Raw genomic sequence first — 24488 nt, forward strand, 5'->3', positions numbered from 1 at the left:
ATAGTTTCAAAGAAAGTATACAAAGATGAAAAAATACCTATAACGAATAATGATAGTTATTAATAATTATCATCAATAATTTATGGTTTATATACAATTATTATAAAAACCCTTATCCTTATAATATATAAGTCTTTTTTTGTACTACCTTTTCCAATAATATTAAACTTCTTTATGTACACGAGTTTCTCTAGTGACTAGTTCCCTACGGCAGTGTCCTTTTTTATATTTTCATCCAGAGGAGTACATAGTACCACTAGTTAGGTGCCTAGCAGTGGGGATGAAGTAAAATTTCGTTTTTCGTTTTTATTTCACCTTTCAGACAAAAATTTAAATAATTAAATTTAAAATTATTAATTTTTGGCATAGCAAAACCGGGTTATTTACCTAGTTAACTTAATTATATAATAATGTATTACATAAATATGTTACAAAAAACTTACTATTTATAATGTTTACATATTTTTAGATTTTTATACTGTATGATGTTTTTGATAATTAAATTTATAATTTATTAAAAATAAATGCAATTTTTGATATAATTTTTTTTGCTTTATTATAGGGGATGAAATAAGTGTTCAAAATAATTTGTCGTTTTTTTTTTAATATATCCCTCTTAAATCTTAATATGATTCAAAAATATTTTTGGTCTAATTTAATTTGATATTTTAGTTATCTATACCAGATTTGATTGTTGAAATTATGGCAACCCTAATTTATAATAATTAATAGGACTAGAATTTTAAAGCGTTAATGAATAATAAAAAAAGCACACGATTAAAAAAGAAGCATATTTATTTTTTAAAAAATTGACCAAAAACTAAAAAAAAGAAATAACAACCGTGTATTTTCCTAGATTTGCAGTAGTGAAACCGACTCTAATGTCCGACTGAATGTTTTTAATGTTTTTATGCATAGAAAACGAACGTTCTACGTCCACTGAAGTGATAGGTTATACTGTAGGTACCTGTTTATAAGTATATAATTCATATAAAAGATTTCAAATTACACTAAATCTTAAATTTCAAAACTATCAATATTGATATTATAATTTATAGGTGTACTAACATTTAATAATCAAGCCGTTAACGAATACAATAATAGTTCAATAAAAATATTTAGTCCGTATTCCGGGTTTTTTACGTTTCTTATTAACTACATTTTTTTTATTTCTATAAGATAATAAACATATAAAAATCCACAGCTGGAATAACCAAAAAAGCAAAAACAGTATTTTCATAAAATAAAGCAGAAAAAAGTAAAAATAAAATGGTTTATTTGGAATCTAAAATGATGTAAAATGAATTTATGTAGGTTTACAAATTAGATTTCTATCTCATTTATAAAAAAAGAAGCATGTGCTTTAAAATTCAAGCCCTAATAATTAATAATAGTAATAATAATACTCATTCTATATATTATAATAATTTTAAGTATATTTTTTTAATAGTTGTAATTTTTATTGGGTACTGGGCAGTGGCGAAGACATGAATTCTGAAAGAGGGGGATAAAAAATATAAAACGACGTAGATAATAGGAGAGGGAAATCGGAAAATCTTTTTGAAGAATATGAAAAAAAAAACTAAAAATATCTTATATAATTATTAGTAATAATAATTCAAATAACATTATTCATAAGGATTTTTCGCAATTGTGTAAATTATATTTTTTTAATTTTTTATACTGTGCAATAAAATTTTCAAAATATTTAGATTAATTTTAAGCCATAATTTATACTACGAACCTATTAATACAATTCTATGTTATTTAGGTATTGACCATAAACTTATAAATTGATTACCTATGTCTATGGTATTTATACTTGTAATAAGTGCTATTAATAAGCTAATTAGTGAGTACCTAATAACAGTAATAGGTAAGTAAACAGTAATAAGTAATTACTATTTATTAATAATTAATATTATAATAATTATTAGAGGTTTATTTTTATTATTAATAATAAAATTGTATATTATTATTATTATTAAAACCTACACGACAAATAACAAAGTAGGTATAAATGTATAATATAGTACACACAAATGTTCCTAAAAAGTAGTTTGACCTATACCGCGAATTATAGGTACTAAAAGAAAATGAAATTTTTAATAGCAATTAAAATATCCTTTGAAATATTATAGGTGGACCGTGGACTAAACGGACTGTTTCATACGCTCAGAACCGTTTTTTGAATTGTCATATGCATGAAATGATATTAAATATTATTGATGAATGATTAAATTTATAGTTAATAAATCTTCAGTACAATCACCTACTAACAACGATAGTTAAAATTGACACTTTTACAGAGCTATTAGTTATACATAGGTATATGTTATACGTAGACTTCTCCAAGACGTGTTCATATTATATTTGCAGTTTTATTTATTTAATAAATTGAATTTTTAATATTAAATTAAATAACTAATAATTAAGAACTGATTTTTTTTAAATTTTCCAACTGTATCTTGGATCTTAAAAAAGTTATATGTAAATGACGCGTAGTGAATATGCTACTAATATTCTATGAGATATTATATAATATAACCAACTTACCCACTCAAAACTTATTAAATGTGTTTTTATTTCTATTTTTATTTGAAATACCTACCTTATACTTATTGTAGTAAAATACTAGTTGATATTAAAATTTTATCCATTGGCTAATGCCAATTAATAATTAATTAATAATTAATCCGCTCACTCTCTCGCTAGCACTATAAAAACTAAGAGTTGGTTGCCTCTGATTATCCCTTCACCACGCAATCGAGTATAATTATAGTATATTACATACGGTATATATTATACCAAGGTATAGACTCCAATAAAATTTTTTGACTAAATAAATTCATTACCTAACATATTCCGGTATCACACTTATATATAGTATAGCCATATAGGTCATTGTATTAGTTTATAAATGTTACATTTCTGTAGTAATAATCTTATTATATAAAATTGCATATAAATTATTATTCCCCGTCGTTTAAATTTGGCGGGATATTCGAACAAATAATATCTAAGACCTCTTTGCTATCAGATGTTTATCACATCTTTGGTTTGTCCGTTACATTTTGTCACAACGGTGATTAAACGATATGACCAATGACAACACGGTAATTCAACAATCGATTGCATTCGGGAATTCGGAATAATATTAATATGCGTAAGCGTAATGCGATTTCTTTTTCCTAGTTCTTAAAATATATATACGTTTGGTGTTTACTGCTCTTACTTTAACTAGCAAGTAGCAACTGCCGACTACTTTTATTGTTGCATTAAACGGTATAGGTACCTATTGTTAATTTGAATTCTAATACGATATTCGACTAGAGTGAATTCACGTATTGTAGTATTTATTTATATTTTCTGTGATATTTTTAGTAAATTATTATTTATAAACGTGTTTGTTTTTCTTTTGAAATCCCAACATAACTGACCGTTTTACACCATATATTGCATTATTGTTCTGCAGCCTGTAAGTTTCATATTCTTTTTAAATAATGGCTCAGAACGTTAATCCAAGGCTCGAAGGTAGTTCGTCGAACTCTCCAAAACGCAGTGAAGATATGAATGACAGAATAGAATCGAATAAAGTTGTTCAAAGGTAATATTTATGTTTATAAAAATGAATATTTGTACATGTTACACTTCCATTGATTTGATTTTTATGAATGTATTATACTTATTTTTTTTAGATTGCAAAAAGAGTTGATGAGTTTAATGGTAAGTTAAATGATAGATTTTATTATTATTGTTTCTTATTGGCTTTGTAGCTTGGTAAATAATGCTTTTACTAGTAATTAAAAAAGATAACTCAAACTAAACATGTGTTGTATCAGAATTTTGTACACATTTTAAAGTTAGGAAACATAAAAAAAGTTGGTATAATTTATCTTGAAATAAGAATTGTATGAAATTTAGATTGAAAATAAGTACATACTAAATTTGAAATAAAAAAAAATATTTTAACTGTCCAAATTTAAAATTCGTGATATTTCCTAATCCACCATAATTCATATAGGTAAAATATTAAACAACAATTAATGGGGTAAAGAAATTTATTTGTCTATTTTAAAAAACAAAACTATAGGATAAATGGAATTATACCTTTGTATAGTTTAGGAAATAAGCTATTTCTAGTATTTATACTTGTTACACATATGCCCTAGTAGAATAGAGTATAAACCATTAGTTTAATGAACTTTTTATAATTAGTTATGCTTTATTATAATATATTAATAACTAATAAGTAAATAACTAGACAAAAGTAACAGAATTCCTTAACATTAATATTTTTAAACTTATATTAGGTATGAATGTATGACACAGTGAGTTATAAATTGTTATTTAATTTATAGCACTCATGAATTTTAAAGAATAAAACCTACCTGTTTAACTTTGTAGTCTTAATAAAATTGTAATTATGAATATTAAATACTTAACTGTTAATAAAATATGTTTAATTTTAATTTTGGTAGAATATATTATTACGTATGTATTAGGAATATATGGCTAAATATCAAGCCAAGCTAAAATATATTAGTCTTATGATCTATTATTATTTGTTAATTATAATTTATAATATACATTTATGATGGGATAATGGGTTTTCCACAGTTCTTATTTAAAAATATCTTATTATTATTAATGTATTCATATATGTTAAATATTTGTATTGTTGATTACTTGGTAAATATTAAATAATCAGTTCTGAAGCCTTATTAGTTATTTTATATAATTTAAATTACAATGTTGTAGATGTCATGTGATGGATCAGTATCAGCTTTCCCAGATGGTGATAATCTTTTTAGATGGGTCGCTACAATTGTTGGACCTAAAGATACTGTAAGTTTTTATTCATTGTTAAAAATGTAAAAAAAGAAAATAATCTTCAATATATTATGTTCTTAATGTTTTTAGGTATATGAAAATTTAAAATATAAATTAAGTATGGAATTTCCACGTGGCTATCCGTATAAACCACCAACTGTTACATTTTTAACTCCTTGTTTTCACCCTAATGTGGACTTTGCAACTGGCTCCATATGCTTAGATATTTTAAAAGAAAAATGGTCTGCTATGTATGATGTCAAAGCAATACTTATATCATTACAGTCTCTTCTTGGAGGTAAAAATATATTTTATTAATTATTAAGAAGATACCTAATGTTTAATTTGCATGTGTATAAAAATGTGATATTCATTAAAGAAGAATCTTAAGAGAACATTTTATCCTTGTGTGTTGTGCTCCGTCTTGGATAGAATATAGTAAAAATCGTTTCATGGGGGTTGAAAATCACTTGGCTGTAGTGAACATTGTTATTATTTTTTTGAAACCAGAAGTCCAGAACTACATAAAAAGTTATTTGTTTAAAAAAAAAAAAAATTAACAAATTTTGAAACAATAAGATCTTTGTTTTTTGTATTAGTAATATCAACAAATTAAAAACGATATTGCACGTTCAATGTTCTCCTTTTTATAGTGTACAAATATGGTTGGTTGGTTGTTGCTTAACTTCAACTACAGCCATAGACACATTGAAGTGTCCTCTTATGTATAATGAGATGCGTTTCAGAATAAAACATTAGAAATTATTGGTAGTGACACATAAAGTTGTTGGCAATCTAATAGCTAGCACATTAATTATTCTACCTTATTTTACAATATTACTTAACTTAAACTATTTTTGTTATAACCTTAGAATCTAACTAAGAAATTACTGAAATTGAATTATTGGAAATAATAAATTTATTTTAATTATATTTTTAAGTAATATCAGAAAGTGACATAGTTGCACTGTGTCTGTTGTATGCTATTAGAAATATTTTCATGTATATTTTGCTTCATATAATTTTTAATGTTCTAATAAATTCTATAATTTTTTAGCTTTAAAGAACAACAATCTCATTAATTATATAGTAATTTATAGTAAATATTATATTTAAAATGTCTTATACTTTTCCGTATTATTTTCAGTTCAATGTGGGCAAGATTAATTAAAAAATGCTGAAGTTTTAATATTATATTTTATTTGTTTATATGAATCATAATGGGGTAGAAACTAATATTTACACCCTCTCTGATTGTTTTTAACTTATAATTTGTAGAGTGAAGTTAGTTATCGTATTTTATTGTTGGTCTTTTGACTTTTCTGACTTTCAAAACTAATAATACATTTGTTTTAATTGCATTTAACTATTTTACAGAGCCAAATAATGAAAGTCCTTTAAACGTTAAAGCAGCCCAACTATGGCCAAGACAAGAAGTTTTTAAAGCTACATTGTTAAGCACATACAAAGAATCTGAATCATCCCAATAAATTGTGTAATATAGAACTAATTTCAATGACTAAATTGTTTATTGTTCAACTTATTTTTTTTTTAGTTTTCCTTAAGTCTGCAGTTATCTTTAGGATTATTACTGTAAGCTACTTTAATCAGACGTCAGAGAAATTTAATAATTTTCTGTAGTTTATTATACTATTTTATTCTTATATTATATTTACGCTTTGGTTTATAAGAAAATATGTACTTTTTACTTATCCTTTTTCTTACTATATTAGATGTATAATCATATTTCTGCTTATTTAGCTGTGAAATTAAAACTACTTTATATTTAATTTATGACATGTACATGGGATTTAAATTATTATTATTATTCATACTCCTACTTTTATCTGTTACAAATATGTGTAATATGTATTGTTTTTCTGGGTTCAATAAAACTAATTATGAAATATAATATTCAATATACATGTCCCGATAAGTATATTTTTTTATCTAAATTATATAAAAGACATTAATTGGTTTAAAATGTTTATTAATGTTCACTTCAAAATTGGAATGAATGAAAGCTATTTCTTTGAAATGAGCTTTGTAGGGTAGTCATATTGAACTATTTTTAAATCATTAAAAATATACATTTTTGCTTAAAAAAAATCATTAAATATTCTTTAGTTTTAAATAACTAAAAAAATTTCAACTAACAATATATAAAAATGAGTCATGTATTAAAAGATAAATTATTTATTAGTTGTATCCAAAATTATACAGTTTTGGCCTTCTAAATGATAAATTAGTACTACCTTGTCAGAAAACAAATTATTTTATTATTGCTTAGCCGTTTTAAAGTGATTCAGCTGTCCATTTCCGATTGACAATATAATAAAACTTACTACAATTGATTGAAAAACATCTTACAAGAAAAATTGTTGCTTTGATTCTTTTAATTATATAGAAACATTTATAATTTTACGATTATGAATTGGTAGAATTAGATATTTATTGTATAGTTCATCAGATTTTATTTAAATTATTTTTCATAGTGATAAAATTAAAACTTATAACTTGCATAGAACCTGGTCTATAACATATTTTTTAGATATTTAAAAAGTATATAATATGTCAATATGCAATATAAAACGTAATAATCAACATCATTTTTTTCCCGGTTTTTAAGAAGTACATTTTTGATAACTTCTAGAATGTGAAAAAAACTCTTAAAAAGAGGGATTTATCGCTTAAAACGTTTATTTTAGCACATCGATTGTGATTTCATGTACGCTATCACACGCATAACGTGTTTCGGTTTAACTCAACAGCCATCAGGTGTTTTGAAATCTTGTGTGAGCTGTGAGGCGGCCTCACACAAGGCCTGGATAAACCGTTAAATATATTTTACAACGAAATCGTTATCGCTCTGGAAAATACTGGAAACGGTACAACGTATTCTAAATTATTATACTTACAATTCCTCGGAAACTCAAAAAACGTCCAAGGACGTTAAACAGCTCGGCGATCTCATACAAGGTCCCTGGATGTGGCTGTGGGTAATGATTTTTACAGATGATACTGGGAACTCGGCCCGGCGCGGCGCCTTGGTTGAGTGGGGGTCCCGGTGTAATGTGTGAACCCATCATACAGGCCACAGACCCGAGGATTGCCGAGACCACAGTTAATTGAGCCGTTCGCGTCGTTGCCCGTCGGCTGATATTCGACGTTTTTTACTCTCGCGTCTCGAATCCCGACTCAGTCGACTCTTTTCGTTACCGGAGCCAAAGACGCAACATGTGCTTTTCGGCATTGTCGATCGAATATTTATTACGTTGTACATTATAGTGTTTTTTTTTTTGGAAATAATAAAATCCACTTTAACCCCAGCGAAGTAAGTACCTAATTAGATTTGACCAATATAATATATTTTATCGGTGTACCTTTGCCTATACTTGCGACGTTGTATGTATGTTTATGTATTGGACTTTTTATACTTTTATTAGTAGTACACTATAAAGTTGTCGCTATAGCTGAACTATGTGTGATATTATTATTGAGCTCGTCGCTTTTATTACCGTCATTTAAATGTTATTTGTATTCTGTATTTACACTAGGTATCAACTATCAAGCTTGAGTTTTTCTAATATACCCTATACATATTATATACGTAAATTTTGCCAAAAAATGGAAAACAACAACAAACACTCGCAGACCAACGGCTGCTTGCCAAGTATGTATTAACACATTATTCATAATTTAATTATTGTTTATTTGTTACTAAAAAAGAATAATAAACAAATAGAATGATATTTTTATAGGATAATTTCTTGCCTGTGGCGACAAAATTATATAATAGTAGTGTAGGTAGTTTTTTTTCTGTATTACTAATTGGAATCAAAAATAAACAATACAACAATTTTGACATAATTTAATGAGTATTGAATTCTGGGATAAAATTTACCAAGTTTGGATCATTCTCTGTCAAATCCTCTATCGACTATTTGTCTATGAAACATCTTGTCAATATTTGTTTTGCTGTTTTAAAGGTGTTTGGAACAAACAGACACTTAAATTTTATTTATTTGTAAAAATAGGCAGATATATAAATAATTAAGATTATAAATTGATACAAATTTAAATTTGATACTTGATAAAAATTATATTTAACAAGTATACCTATTACATAAAGGATTAAAATTGTGTGTGGGTAATAATGTATGTATCTAGTTTAATGTATATCATATTTTACGGTTATAAATTATTTCCAAGTTAGGGTACCTATTGATGGTTAAATATATGTCTTTAATATTTTCAAAGTTATAACAAATACAAAATACATATATTTCAATTACCTAAACTACATAGGTAGTATAATATATTTTAAATGTAATAATAGTATTGATAAGTAGCTACTAAAAATTAATCATTTTATATATTATGTGCTTAAACAAAAACTTTATTTTTTATTATTAATTAATGTATACTGTTTTAAATTTACTTGTATGTTTTTAACTGTCTAAAGAGCTTTCATATTTTTAACATGAACAATTACAAAGATTATATGTATTATATTAGCTTAACATTTATAAAATTTATTTTTGGTTATTATGTAGGTATTAAATTTCAAAGTAATTTTTCTATCCTTTTGTTAAAAATACTTCTGTAAGTAGATAAATTTTAGTTGAAAATCCATTTATTTATAACTATCAAGCAATTATTTTTAAAAATTGTATAGTAGTGTTAGATACTTGCTCCCTATGGTATATTTTTGATTTTATCCTTCATAAAGATTAAAATATCAAACCAGTTGTCAGTTTTATTTTAATCCACTATAAAATATTCTACTTCCAAATACTCCAATATCCAAACTCTTTAATCACAAATTAGCACTCTGTCTCAATTCTTACCAATTTTCCATCACATTTGTAAAATTACTAAGATCTTTTTTTTTATTATCATTATACCTAAATAGGTACAACAAGCAAATATGAGAATAATTATAAACTTAACTTTAAGACATTGGTCAGGAAAGCTATCCAATGATAAGGCCCTTTTGTCAAGTTTCGTTAGCAAACAGACGGTGACTTTAATCTTGAAAATCGTGATACAAACGTCTTTAAAGAGAACAAGAAAATTGGCAAAAATTGAGACAGAGTGCTAATTTATTTGTGATTAGAGAGTTTGGGTATTGGAATATTTTATTGTACCTATTTATGTTTAATGATAGTAAAAAAAAATATATATTTTGGTAATATTACAATTTTTAGGTCAGGGGTTGCCAACGAGAAGAGACTCGCGAGCCACCAAATATCTTAATACATTTGGAAGAGCCAAAATTTAAAAAAAAAAGGCCATATTATTATAATATATAATACATAAATTCATAAAAAAACTTTTTAAGTTCTTAGATATAATGTAATAGTTTTAACAGTAGAATATAAAAGTAAATATTTTCCCTTATAAATAAAGGTTTAGTTAGTAACTATATATATACAACTTTGCATTGTACAAACATCAGTATACTTTAAAGTTGTAGGCGGTGTGGAAATATAGGCTTTTTTTGAGGCGATTGTCTTAAAACCCAAATGAGCGGGTTGATACCGAGCAATAGATTTAGTGCAAATAAAAGTATTATACAGTATACTCCTACTGTTTCTGATATCACATTTACTTGCATGATATAAACATTTATCCCACAATTGTTTATTATTATTTTAATTTATAATATTTGAGTATTTTTCTTGTTCAAAATTTAGTTAATTAATAATTTATTGTTCTATTTATATATATATATTTTTTTTTTTTAGAAACAATTTTTATAGTTAGCTATATTATTTTAAGCTATTGTGACGGAAATAATAGATTTTAAAAATAATGATATTTTTTTATATCAAACAAATATGTCTTCGAAAATATAATAATTTTTAAGATTTTAAGTTATTGCTTTGCAAAGTTAAGTAACATTATTGGTTCTAAAATTATGTGGTTTTATTAGTTTAATATTTAAAAAACACCAAAGTTCACACCTACTAAAGATAGAAATAATATCATGGACCTTATTTAATGATCTTAAGTAATTTATATTATTATTTTTTAAGAAATTTAATTTTACTGAAAAAGGTTAGACAATATTAGTAATTACCAATGAGTTTCATTAAAAAAAAATCAATTTTATCTCAAAACGATACATTTATGATACATTTAATGATTTCTACCTAAAACAAATGATTGGGTGTAGCAGCATTATCAACTTTTTGTCAACAATTTAATCACACTACATTAATGTTAAAAATAATAAAATATAAGACTTGAAAAAACCGCATAAGTGTTAGGTATAATTGTATAGATCAAATATTCACCAATATTTAATGTTCAGTCTGTAACCATTATATTTTCATATTTGTAATTTTAATCAGATTTGTATTATAAATCATATCAGTAACACAAAATAGACTAATAATTAACAACTAATAATTATTTCTGAATATAATTTAGTAATGTACATAATGATTCAATTCATTGCTTTATATTTAAAATATTGTTTTATTCTTGATACATTTTAAGTTATTACCTAATGACATGAGTTATATTTTATTGTTTTTTACTCGTAAAAATATAATATAAACAATAATCTATAACATTTTATAATATGTTTAGCGGTACCTAGCACTTAGATAATAAGATTCTGAATTACATACGTCATATAATACTTTTAGAAGTAACAAATAATGCAAACTTATTATTTGGTAATAAATCTTATAAATTATAATGGTATGTACTATGTACAAAAACATATTTCAATAAAAATACACTCTATAATTAATTTCTATTGTAATTTATAATAATCTTGAATTGTTAGGATTGTGATTTTGCTGTGTTGGTTGAATAAGCATATAAATTAATTTAAAATACTACTTTGACCTTAATAATATTTCTAATTATTATTACGCGAGACTATTCTCTGATGTTGTGTTATCGTATACCACCAATTATAACTTGTTCCTATTAATTTGAACCTTGACTAGTAAATATGAACACTATTTCATAATTTGGTTAAGGTGTCTTAACAATTTGCTACGTAATTCGTTGAAACTAATCAATTTGTAACCTGCTCTTGTATTACATTTAAACTAGATGGTTACATATTATAGTAAGAAGTTACTAAAGTTACTTATACTACAGCAGGTCTCAGGTATTCATTTAAAATTTAGGTATATTTAGGCATGCCCACAGTTTTTCGTTAAGATCCAACACGAAAAATTAAAATAACATAATTTACACAATATTGTGATGAATCACGATCATCAAATCTATTTCTACGTGGTTATACCCTTATTCCTCAGTTTCTATACTGTATGGCACATATATATTAATAGTTAATATTTTAAATCGTGTATTTAAAAGTTCCACCAAAATAGTAAAACAGAAACCAGTTTTCACTGAACAGTGGACACCTACTTCGTTACGTTAAAAATAGACAGGAATCCTAGAGCCTTTCTTTAATAATTATTATTAACATTTTTTTTATTCTTTTAAGAATTTGCAAGCATATCAATTTCCTGTCCAGCAAAATTTTCCTTCTCGAAATTTTATCGTGTCTGTCATTACCCTTTAATATATGTAGGTATTATTATGTATTCCCAATATGTAGTGTGTACCCACTATAATAGCAACTGCGTGGAATTTTTGTATGATAATTATATTAATCCGGATCCGCGATATTCGTGTTTTGAGCATATTTTGAATTGTAGAATTCTTGATTCTTTTGACATAATATGTAAAAATATCAACTATGTCTGGGCAAATACCAAATGTAAATGTACAAGTATAATTGATAAATATTACCGATTTTATTTTAATATCTAATGTTGTGTTTATAGAATTATTCTTAGAATAAATTATTCAACTATTAATTTTATGGTGATGAATAACAATAATATTTTTTTATTGTTTTCGTTCATTTTTATCAATATAAAACTTTAAACTACTGTCGCTTAACATTTTGAACTTTTGAATGTGTTGGTATATAAGTAGTTACTACGATTATAGTATTATTTATTATCTTAAACGGTATAGTAGATACTAAACGTCTAAACTAGGTTACTTACATTATTTTTATACACGACTTTTTTAATTATATTATGGCTTAGCACAGAAATGTTCTTTTGTTTTTTAATGTTTATGATGTGTTCGTGTACTTTTGACTGTGAAGTTAGGATTCCTCGTATATTATCATCGTCTACTATGCGATGCAACATTAAAAATGTAGTTTTCGTTGTGTTTAATATTGTAGTTACGTGTATTTACGATTGACCTGTAGACTATTATTCTAGTGTTATCTAACAATTTAAAATTGAGAATATTATATCTGTTAAGCCTTATATATTTTAATGTTATACATAATTAGTTGTCAATATTTAAAATATTATATTATAATATTAATTAAATGTAATTAATATTGGTTGATGACTGATGTACGACATTTATATTTATCCAATATTAGTAACATATTATAAATATTATAAGTATGTTTGGTTTTGTATATTTCATTAGAATAATAACATCTCGTTGTACAATATTAGGATGTTACTAATTTTTATTAACCCGTATTTCTTTTAAGAAGTCTAAAAATATACAGCCGATATTTCGATAGTAATCTTATTATTCTTGAATACCTACCTATTAAGTATTTTGTTAAGACAGTACATGTTTAATAGATAATATGTTAAAAGTTGCAGGTAAATTCGTTTTGTTTGAGTGCGTCATTTGAAAATCAATATTACGTTTATACACATAAACATAAAATAAATATATGTAATATTAATTTAAACTAGTCACGATATTTAGGTACAAGGTCAATATCGAATAAGTAGATAAATAGTAAATAAGTAAATCCAATATATTATATATTACGTCAGGGTCTAAAACTTAAAGGAAAAGGGACAACTTGGACAAGTCAATTTGTACACCTTATCTATCGTTTAAATCAAGGTTATTCTCTTTACCCCACTACTATTTTTTTTTTATTGTAGCGCTTCTATTAAATCAATTCATCAACCCTTATATTGTCGTGTTTTGGCGTCATCAAAGTAGAGTTAACATTTTAAAATAAATAGTGATCAGGTCGTTATGGTATCATCCTTTTAGATCAATAAACTTATGTAATAATTTGTTGTTGTTGCTTATGATATATTATAAAATGTCATTTTATCATGTTCAGAAATTAATTTTTGATATTTATCAATTCTTGTTTAAAAGTAGATTTCTTTGTTATATTTTAATCGTTTAAAAACTATATAATTATTGAGTTAGGTTTGTAGTAGTTATCTTAAAAGTTTTCAAGAGTCCTTGATATTTGTTTTTCGACTTATGATACCTATCTTTTAGTTTATAATAGCTAATTCATGATCTATCATATAATTTTTTTTTTTAATGTAATTTTATAGTATATCTAACATAGGTACAATATAATATAAACAATTACTATCAATTAATATGCACATTATATTTTTATGACTAAAATAATTTAATGTTTATTTAAATATTAATGGGTGAATATTTATTTTAAATATGTAGAAAATTTAATTGAGTATTAATTTATTATTTTAATTTGTTTAAATAAGTTTCAAAAAAAATTAAATCTATAAAATAGTTATTTTAAAAATAAGTTACTATTTATATTAGTTTTATATTGAAATTAATTACAATTATTGTATTGAATAATTAAACTGATTTGAATTGTTTGAATTTCAGATGGTCATAATAACATAGACAAAGTTGCAGCAGACAAAAATATGAGTCCTGATTTAAATGGCTGTGATACAGGAGCTATGTTTGTAATGGAAGATGAAGATCATCAAACGGTATTACTTAATACACTTAACATGATGCGCAAAAGTCGAACATTTTGTGATGTTATATTAAATGTAAGTTGAATCATTAATTACGATTATTTAACTTATCGGGCCTTGTTTAGTTTATTATATATTTAATTAAAATTTGAGTATTTTAGTTTGAAATAATTTACGCAATTAAGAATAAATTATAAAATTAGAATGGTTAAAATTAAAAAAGTGAATTACTAAAAATTTGACATGGGAATTTTTAATTTTAATTTTTATTGAATAAATTATTTTGTTAATTTGTGGGTTGGACGGGAAGTGTTGACTATTTTGAAACGTAGACCGACCACCATGAGTGTGTGTAGGTGGGCAATTGCGAGTTACACGGTCACCGTGCTGTGTTGGCCAGCTCGAGTCGGTTTCTGATGGAGATGTTTAGCACTGATGATGAAGAAAAGAAAGGTTCACAGCGAGAAGCAATAACAACATATACACTGAATGCCACTGGTCCACTCAGCGATTGTTCTGCTGTTGAGAAGCTCATCGAATACACCTACACATCTCGGTAACGCATTGTCGCTACCATTTATTTATCTTACTAACAGCATTACTTTCTTGACGTCTTAGTAGAAACATAAAAAAAAACTTACAAACTTATAGTGTTTACAATTTTGCTGTATCAAAATAGAATTATCAGTACCTATGTTTTCCATATAATAACTTACACTATTTTAATTCTTGGCACAAATAATTATTAGATAGTATAAATATATATTCCATAAAGTATAGTATTCCTATAAACATTTTTTAACCCTTCAGTATGAATATTAAATAGTTTAAATATTATGTTACCGAATAATAATAAATTGTGTGTAATACACACAATTAATGTTCGACTAAGATTTCTATAATCAGACTACTAATGTGAATAGCAAACATTTTTTTGGTTTAATCTGAAATAAATTGTTTTATTTATATATTATCTTACTAAAATAAAAATAAAGTATCAACAATTTAAATTCTTTGTGTTATTTTATTTTAAGCTTAAAATTATGTATAAACTTTTTCTTTTATTCATTCAAAAAATAATATATTACTTATATATTATAATATATAACCATTTGCAATAAGAGACTTTGGGATGGGTGATGCATGTTTCAATTAATTAATTAAATTATTACTCCCATTTAAAATTATTTTAATGTTTTTATTTAATAACATAACTTTCTAATGCTATAAACAAATCTGTGCTTGGGTATCTTTTCACATTTAAAATTATGGTCGGTGTTAATTTTTTTTTTTTTTCACTTAACTTTTAAAGTATTAAAAATAATATTTGGATTATATTTTTATTTGATTCATTTTTTGTTTTTTAGTCTGGAAGCAAATGTTTATCAAGTAAAATCAATATTTCAAGCAGCCTGTTATTTAAAAATGGACCGTATTGCAAAAGAATTAGCTCGTTTTATGTTGAAATACTTAAATGTCGATAATTGTATTGAGATACGTTCTCTTCCTTGTATATCAACAAGCATATCTTTTATAAACCAAGTTAACTCATTTATATCAGCACATGTAAGCTTATTACTAATAAAGAAAACATTAGAATTACTTTTATATCTAACTTAAAATTTTAGATGAAAGAAATTGCTGAAACTTCAACTTTCCTTTCATTACCATGCATACAAATAGAAATTTTAAGTCAAACAAAACAAGAGATGTCTCTGAGTACAGGTGATTCTGTATCTCAGCTAGTATTAGATTGGATTAAACGTTGTTATGATGAGAATGAACCAGCAACATTCTTTAATGGTCTCATGGAAAAAGTAATATATTATAAACAAGTATTTGTATTAATTTTAAATCAATGATTTGTTTTTTAGACATATATGTTATACTTGGCATTAGATAACATATTGCAGGATTGTTCAGAACTTCCATCTGGAGAGTTAAGTGATACTGAAATTGTACAAGATTATAAAAAATTATCCAAGAAATCAACATCTATTCCAAAGGTACATATAAATACTAAATATGTAATTTTTAAAAATAATTATTATATTTTTATGTTATTTGTATACTTTAGACTAGACGTAAGGGTCAACTACAACCAGCTAAATCTAGAGTATTGATTTGTAACCGTGAAATGCATGAACGGAGAGAAAGTTTTATTGATAGTGATTGGACTATACTTGGTGTTACTTGTGTTGGAGGTACTCTATTTATTCTTATTCTATCATTAATAAATCTTATTGTTATTTATTTTGTGTTTAGAACATACTTTTTCTGCTTTGGCTTCACTAAAAGGTCAACTGTGTTCTTTGAGTATAAAGTTAAAACTTAATGTGTCAATGTTATCAAATCCACCTTCTACTCAACCATCACCATTGCATAGCCGAGCTGAGTCTCAAGAATCATTGCCTGATCTTTATTGTGCTCTAGCTCACATGACATCTGGGAAATGTGCTATTGGTTGTGCAAATCTTAACAACAATTTATTAGTATGTGGAGGTTATGATCGAATTGAATGTATAAAAAATGTAGAGTCTTATGATCCTGAACAAAATGTTTGGGAAACTTTTGAACCCATGTGTGAAGCACGTGGGCGGTTTAATATAGCAGTATTGAATAACAAGGTTTATGCAGTTGGAGGATGCAATGGAACAACTGAATTATCTACAGTTGAATGTTATGATATGATTAAAAAAAAGTGGATTCCTGTGACTTCTTTACCACTTGCTAGATCAAACACTGGTAAATAACATATTGAATGAAAAACTTAAATAAAGAATGTTAGAAGTTATCCTTTATGTTTTTAATTTTTTAGGTGTTTGTGAGCTGAATGGTAAAATATATTGCATTGGTGGATGGAACGGTCAAGTTGGAATTAAACAAAGTGATGTGTATGATCCAAACACAAATAAATGGACTAGTATTGCTCCATTGCAAACAGGTATGATTGAATAAGATACAGAAATAAATTTAAAAAAAAACTAAAATGCGAATTTATAAACCAATTAGGAAGAAACCAAGCAGGTGTATGTGCAATGAATGGTAAAGTGTACGTGGTGGGTGGTTGTGATACTTGGAATTGTTTAAACACTGTCGAGTGTTATGATCCTGAGACAAATTCATGGTCATTTATTAAACCAATTATTACTCCTCGACGTGGTTGTGGATTGGCGCATATCAAAGGTTTACATATAGTTTTTTTTATAAAGTCTACAAACATCACCAAAATTAATATAATAACATATTTATAATGTTTTTTTTAGGAAAATTATATGTTGTGGGTGGTTCTGACGGAACTCAATCACTAGATACAACTGAAGTATATGATCCAAATGAAAGAATGTGGAGTCCAGGTCCAAACATGACTACTCCACGTGCAAATGTAGGAGTTGCTGTGGTTGGGAATAGATTGTATGCTGTAGGGGGATTTTCAGGTAATTATCAACACATTTTTAAAACATTTATATAAAGTTACATTATCCATAATTTATTTAATTAATAATAATTATTAAATATAAATGTTATTTTTTTTAAAAAAGGTAAAAAATTCTTAAATAGTATTGAATTTTTGGATGAATCCATGGATGAATGGACCCGATTTAGTCCAAGAAATAATTGTTCAAAATCAGCATCTCCACTTCCCATACCTGATGCAGTCTGTAATTTTAATGATTGTGAATTATTAAATGGTGTCTCAGAGTAAAAAAAGAAAATCATTTCTTTTTATACATACATATATATTATTATTTTTTTTGAATATTTTGTATTTAAATAATATTTATTTTAACAGAGTCGTTATTTTACAACACTCGCAATAAATTCCCTATCTGACCCACAATTTGGGATAATTGGAAAAATTATATATTATAATACCTATAACTTCAGACCAAGCACACACTATCAATATTTTCTATTAAAAAAAATTATTTTCTTAATTTTTTTACAGAATAAATAATGAATAATCTTTTGATTATACTTAATAAATCTATAAAATATATTATTTAAAAAATTATTTCTATAAATAATTATATAAGTGGGAAAGAATTCAAGAAGTACTTCAATATTAATTAATTAAAAATATTTTAACCTATGAAAGTTTTTTTTAAATCCCATTCCTGTGTCTCATTACATAATAATACTATGTATTAACATATGGATAATGCAATAATCTATAATTTCAGGTTTAATTATTGTCAATTTGTTGTAAAAAAAAAATTAAATTAAATTTTTAAACATGGTATTTATGAACGGTAATTAATATATATGTGTGAATATGATTAATTATGGATGTTTAGTTGTTAGTAATTAATATATTTACAAATCCAGTTTCAACTGAATTCGCTATTTACCAAATAATTAATAACAAATCAACAATTTATTTAAATAATGAATTTATTTATATTACAGTAGAACCTTGATCATCTGAACTAATTTAGACCACTCCGAGTTCTGATAATAGAAATTAAAGAAAAATATTACTTGTACAATAAATATAGAATTATTTACATAATATTATTGACTTATTATTATACATTACGTATTATGTTATTATGGATAAAAGAATGTTCAGATAATAGAGGGTTTGTGTAATCGAGGTTCTAATGTTCTTGTGGTCAAGTACTTATTTAAATTAACAAGTGTTTGATGATTTAATTTTTAATATTGAAATCAATTTCTTAGGTGACAACCCTTATTTTCAAGAATAAAGTATCTTAAAAACCGTAAATCCTAAAATATTAAAATAAATTTTAAAATACTTGTGGTTTAAGAGAATTTACTGGGTATTTTATAATTTATTGTAATAAATTTAGAAAATACATTTAATATAAATTAAATACAAATATTGTTACTTACTAAGAAACAAAAAAAACTTGATTTATTAATTATAGAAAAACATCACTTGGTTTAGTTCCTGAATGTATTTTATTATTTAAAAAATAGATCATTATAAGCAATAATTTTAAAACTGAATTTATTATGTTTAATGATTGTCAAACAATTGTATATTTTTATTTATTTGATTGGTTTTAAAAACCATTGAAGTTGAAAATAAAGTGAAATGTGTTTAATTATTATTCATTTGTCTTATTATGAAATAAAATAATGTCATTTGTATCTTAATACTTTTTTTTATATAGTTCTTTGGGCTAGGGAATAGCAAGTATGTCGTAAGTGTCATTAATGTATTAAATTTAAATTAAATGATTGATCATTGCATATAAATACGTTTCTGGGCTCTTTTGACATAACTTATTTTCATTTACAAATTAATAGTATTGTGATAAACTTTACTAATTTGCCGACATAGATGGGCATATAAATACTAAAATGGAAGAGAGAAAGAATATACTTATGCTCGTGGGAGATTTATTTTTTCTGGTTTGATGCATGTATTAAATTAATACATCCAATTATATTGATAAAAATTACGTGTTATTGCAAAATACCAGGTTTCATTGTGTAGTGATTGTTTATTTTAAATATAGATAACACATTGAGAGCTCAGCTATTTGAATTTATACTAAATTACTTGAAACATCTCAATTGGTGTTAATAAAAGTAATAATTTTATACTCTACGGATAAAGATGTTTACTTTTGGAGAATTTGATATATTTCATTAGGAACATCACTATTGTTTTTAAACCTCTTTCGTTGATATTATGTAGATAACGTTAAAATATTACTTTATGAAGTTATCTAATCCCTTACTTAGAATTTTTATTTCTACAATGGTATCTGATACTACAAATGTAAAAGATAATTCCATCTAAATAATACTGCTGATTGTTTACAAAAGACAAATTAATGCAATAAGTTAATAAAAATTTAATAACATAACATATGTTGTATTAACATCAAAAATACTCTGTATTATGGTAACGGATTCTGGAATAGTTCATATTTTAAGTCTTACAAAACGTTTTACTAATAACTTATAAATTTAAAAATAATATACTATTTGATGAAAAATAAATAAAATATATACTTAAATATAGTAAATTTAAAGTTATAAAGTTGAATTACAAGTACTATATTGCTGTTACAATATGTAGATACATTAAGAGATTTTGGGACCATGGGTATAGATACACAAGTGTTATCTAAATTCAAATACAATGAATAATTTGGGACATTTAAAATATATTAATGTCTATAAAAGATGTAGATCACTAAATTAGTTTATTTGTACACGAGTCAAAATATGGGGCTTGTTGTACTTAACTAATAAAAAATATTTTCATGTGACATTTTGTTTGAGATCATACATCGCATTTTTTAAAATTTATGTTAAATTATCTAATTAAGTAGTTACAACTAAATTAATAAATTAATAGATAGAAAATAATTATTAACTAAGTAAATTAGACAGTGGTAATTAAAATTGTCAAGTTTCTATATAAATAAATAAATAAATAAATATGTTTAAATACATTAAAATAACTGCGCAATATGTAAACATGTTAAAATAGATAAAATATTAAGAACGCCTTAGACAAAGAATTATAGCAAGAAAAATATATTGCTATGTATATACATAAAATAATATTTAAAATTAATATCTACATGAACACGATTTTTATCCCCAAAGAATTTGGAAAAACTTAACATTTTTTTTTTTTTTTTTATGAAACTTGACTTTATACTTAATAACTATTTGTATAGAATCATACAAATTATGTTTTAGTCAAAAACTAAATATACCATATGTATACACATATTACATGTTATAGGTATAATGCATATTTAAATGAATTTTTTTTTTTGTACATTGATAAGGTATGTAATATTTTTTTTTCATTTTTAAATACTGTTAGTCATGGTACGAGACTGATTGATTATAAAAACACATTAAGGCCACTGGGTAGGATGTGGCGACTAATTTTCGTCATACATCATCTTCAATGTCATTTTTATAAAATGTTATGGAAGCAATATGTTGATTTTGCATAACTTCAAACACCATATCTTGGTAACCATAGCAAAATGTTGATCCAAAAGGATTAGTAGAGTTTTCAGATGATCCACGATTTAATACAACAGGCCTTTCACTATGTTTAAGTCTTTCAGATATCTCGTCCCATTTAGTAAATGTATTCACAATAATTGGCTTTGATTTTTTATCATACTTTTTACTATCATTTGATAGATTGTATTTTGATTTCTCTGAAGTTAGAGCAATGGAGAATTCGCATCTATGATATCTATATAAAAAAAAATTACTAGTAGTTTTGTCATGAGATACAAATAAAATATTTTAAAATTTAAATACTAACATATTGAAATTATAATGACCAGGAAAATTGGTATGAACTATAAATTTTTTTATCTTGTGCGTTTTGGCATCAAAAAGAATATCCTGTAAATCATTTTCAAAAATATTTAATTAATCTTTTAAATTAAAAATATTATGGTAAAAAAATACTAACAAAACCCAAGGTAAAATAATTGAAAAAGTAATCCGATCTTCTGGGAACAGATATGTGTCTATGAACATTAGGTGAATGTATTTTCATTTTGTCCTCAGATTTATAGAAAACCTGTGATGGGGTACCTAGCATAGAGGTAACATCTTGACATGACATTCCAAAATTAATTTCACGATTATAAGTGACTTTACGACCACGGTTTGAACCTAGATAAATTAAATAATTTCAAATTAATGATTATTCAAATTCAAATTTTTTTTTAACATTACCAGAGCCTTCTAAGTATAATTGTATCAAAAATCCTTTAGTATTTTTAAGATCTCTTTGTACCTCTAATCGTTCTAAATAAGATAACCCTTTGTAGCAAGACAAAGGATGTGATGGAATATTTAGAATATCTTGACCAGGAAGCGGACTCCCAGAGAATATAATAACACGACTGACATTTGGGGATGTTCCACTAGCAAATTGCAAAGATCCAAGTCCACACTGAGCGCTTCCAGCCTGAAAAATAAAATAACTATGTTAATAATACTATAATAGTATAGGCATTTGTTAAAATAGTTAAAAAATATTAGTTATACCTGAAATTTAGAATCCACATTAAAACAAAATGAAATTCCTCGAAAGTTTAATGTAAATGTTTGTTTTTCAGCATCAAAAACACCAGGATGAGTAGCACCAAAAGTATGTTCAACTTGTTGAATGGTGGGCATCACTTCTGGAGCGTTAAACATCATACCACTACAAAATAATAAAAATGAAACTAATATAATGAAAGGGAATTACTTATGGTGTTTATAAGTAGAACATAAACATTTATGATTATGGATGGTATTGAATACTTGCCAATATTTTAGTTTAATATTTTTCAGGTTAACAATTTCAATCATCTGAAAAAATGATAACGTTAAATTGGCTAGTGTTATATTATTAAGACACAACAGATTAGTTTACCTTTAAACGTTGATATACAGGATGAAATATAAATCGAATACCATCTTGAGGAAGGTCTAATATGAGATCAATATCTAAAGGGTTCTGTAAAATTTTAAGAATATATTATAAAAGTTAAATTATAAAATTAATAGAAATTAGTTACCTTATCACTATACAAAACTTGAACCCCTTTTATAATGCCAACTTGAGACTGAATTATTGCTACAGCTTGACAAAAATGCATACCTAATATCAAAAACATATTATTGAGATATTTATTTTATTATCACATTTTCTAAATCTAAATTTTTTTTTATGATTGTTTAATTATAAATAAAATTAAAATTAAACCAGAGTTTTATTTATAAAAAATAATAAATTTAAACAAAATATATTAATTTAGAACGACAAAAACAATTAACTTTGGCCTTTGGGCAGTTGTATCACTTGTTATAACTTAAATACCAATATTTAATAACTTAAATATTAAATAAATATAAATCAGTTGATAATTAAAATATTATATATTAATAATATATAATATCTATTATTGTATATACAAATATCTGTTTTCTAGAAATTATTGAACAACTTAGTTTACTACTAGTAGTAAATATAATATTGTTTGACCAAATAATTTATGGTTTGATCGTTTGATGTAATAATAAATATTTCTTTGTCAACAAGTTGTAATGTAATAGGTACTATGTATAATATCTACACGGTCTTTTGTTCAATTATCAACTTCTAAATGGTATGCTGTTTTAAGACTTCATAATTTTTAAAAACGAAACGCAACTGCAGATATTAATGTTATTTTTAAAAGTTATAATAAACAAACTAAATAAATCATAAACTCTTTAACTAATTGATTGTTCAACATCTGTGTGTATCACATAAAACCTCCTTGGGTTTTAGATGACATTGTAGTGAGTAATAAACTGGACAAAACTAATACTACCATCATTATGAATAGGTACTTACCCAGGACGAACTCCCATTGTTCACATCCCAGAGACCTTTCGGGCACGACGTCTAACGTTAACATTTTTCTTTCGCACCTAAATTACCTAATACTGTAGGTAAACAAAAAAAATCATAAACGCCAACACTAAACAATATCGAACTAAAACGACTGTGCTAAAGAGACGTCCGTCTCCGGGAAAGAGAGTTATGGCAATGGCATTGGCATAGGCGCATAGCCATCAACGTCCGTTTGTGGCCAACAACAAAAACTAATTGTGAAAAAAAAAAAAAAAAATTGTGCAAATCTCGATTGGCCTTTAAACGGCGGAACGATTATAAATTAAAATTGCAACAGCGCGAGAATTAATGATCAAAAACCGAGCGTATTTCATACGATTCTATCAAGTATAAATAAATCAGCTGCTGCTAACTGCGAAATAGCCTAATGAAGAACACCACTGTACTACGGCGGGCACACAATATACGTATATAATATTATACAACTCGGTCGCGTAATCACTCTA

At 25.3% G+C, this 24488-nt stretch overlaps 3 protein-coding genes across 8 annotated transcripts; 2 read left to right on the forward strand and 1 right to left on the reverse strand.

The window, feature by feature from the left end:
* Positions 1 to 3147: 3147 nt before the first annotated feature.
* LOC114130961 (probable ubiquitin-conjugating enzyme E2 C) lies at positions 3148 to 6636 on the forward strand. 3 transcript variants are annotated; one of them, XM_027996066.2, is made up of 6 exons: positions 3148 to 3285; positions 3476 to 3607; positions 3699 to 3726; positions 4762 to 4848; positions 4924 to 5131; positions 6211 to 6636. In XM_027996066.2, the coding sequence occupies exons 2-6, from the start codon at positions 3504 to 3506 to the stop codon at positions 6321 to 6323; spliced, it is 540 nt and encodes a 179-aa protein (XP_027851867.2). In that variant the 5' UTR covers positions 3148 to 3285; positions 3476 to 3503; the 3' UTR covers positions 6324 to 6636. The 3 variants fall into 3 exon arrangements, with proteins under 3 accessions (XP_027851867.2, XP_027851868.2, XP_050057291.1); XM_027996067.2 differs by having other exon boundaries at positions 3174 to 3607; positions 6211 to 6328; positions 6389 to 6636; XM_050201334.1 differs by having other exon boundaries at positions 3174 to 3607.
* Positions 6637 to 7898: 1262 nt separating this feature from the next.
* LOC114130956 (influenza virus NS1A-binding protein-like) lies at positions 7899 to 18436 on the forward strand. 4 transcript variants are annotated; one of them, XM_027996057.2, is made up of 13 exons: positions 7899 to 8167; positions 8391 to 8506; positions 14530 to 14702; positions 14984 to 15183; positions 15995 to 16193; positions 16256 to 16444; positions 16502 to 16633; positions 16705 to 16831; positions 16893 to 17372; positions 17446 to 17571; positions 17640 to 17813; positions 17894 to 18064; positions 18170 to 18436. In XM_027996057.2, exons 2-13 carry the CDS (start codon positions 8461 to 8463, stop codon positions 18331 to 18333), a joined length of 2181 nt encoding a protein of 726 aa, XP_027851858.2. In that variant the 5' UTR covers positions 7899 to 8167; positions 8391 to 8460; the 3' UTR covers positions 18334 to 18436. The 4 variants fall into 4 exon arrangements, with proteins under 4 accessions (XP_027851858.2, XP_050057280.1, XP_027851859.2 ...); XM_050201323.1 differs by lacking the exons at positions 7899 to 8167; positions 8391 to 8506 and adding an exon at positions 13920 to 13937; XM_027996058.2 differs by lacking the exons at positions 7899 to 8167; positions 8391 to 8506 and adding an exon at positions 14309 to 14327.
* A 2555-nt stretch (positions 18437 to 20991) lies between these two features.
* LOC114130959 (PHAF1 protein CG7083) lies at positions 20992 to 24454 on the reverse strand. The gene is made up of 9 exons (XM_027996065.2): positions 23983 to 24454; positions 23162 to 23244; positions 23017 to 23100; positions 22909 to 22952; positions 22644 to 22803; positions 22329 to 22563; positions 22060 to 22265; positions 21907 to 21989; positions 20992 to 21834 (listed from the first exon to the last, which is right to left on the reverse strand). The coding sequence occupies exons 1-9, from the start codon at positions 24044 to 24046 to the stop codon at positions 21519 to 21521; spliced, it is 1275 nt and encodes a 424-aa protein (XP_027851866.1). The 5' UTR covers positions 24047 to 24454; the 3' UTR covers positions 20992 to 21518.
* Positions 24455 to 24488: the final 34 nt, after the last annotated feature.

Source organism: Aphis gossypii, chromosome 2, assembly GCF_020184175.1.
Source record: "Aphis gossypii isolate Hap1 chromosome 2, ASM2018417v2, whole genome shotgun sequence".
NCBI classification, from domain to species: domain Eukaryota; kingdom Metazoa; phylum Arthropoda; class Insecta; order Hemiptera; family Aphididae; genus Aphis; species Aphis gossypii.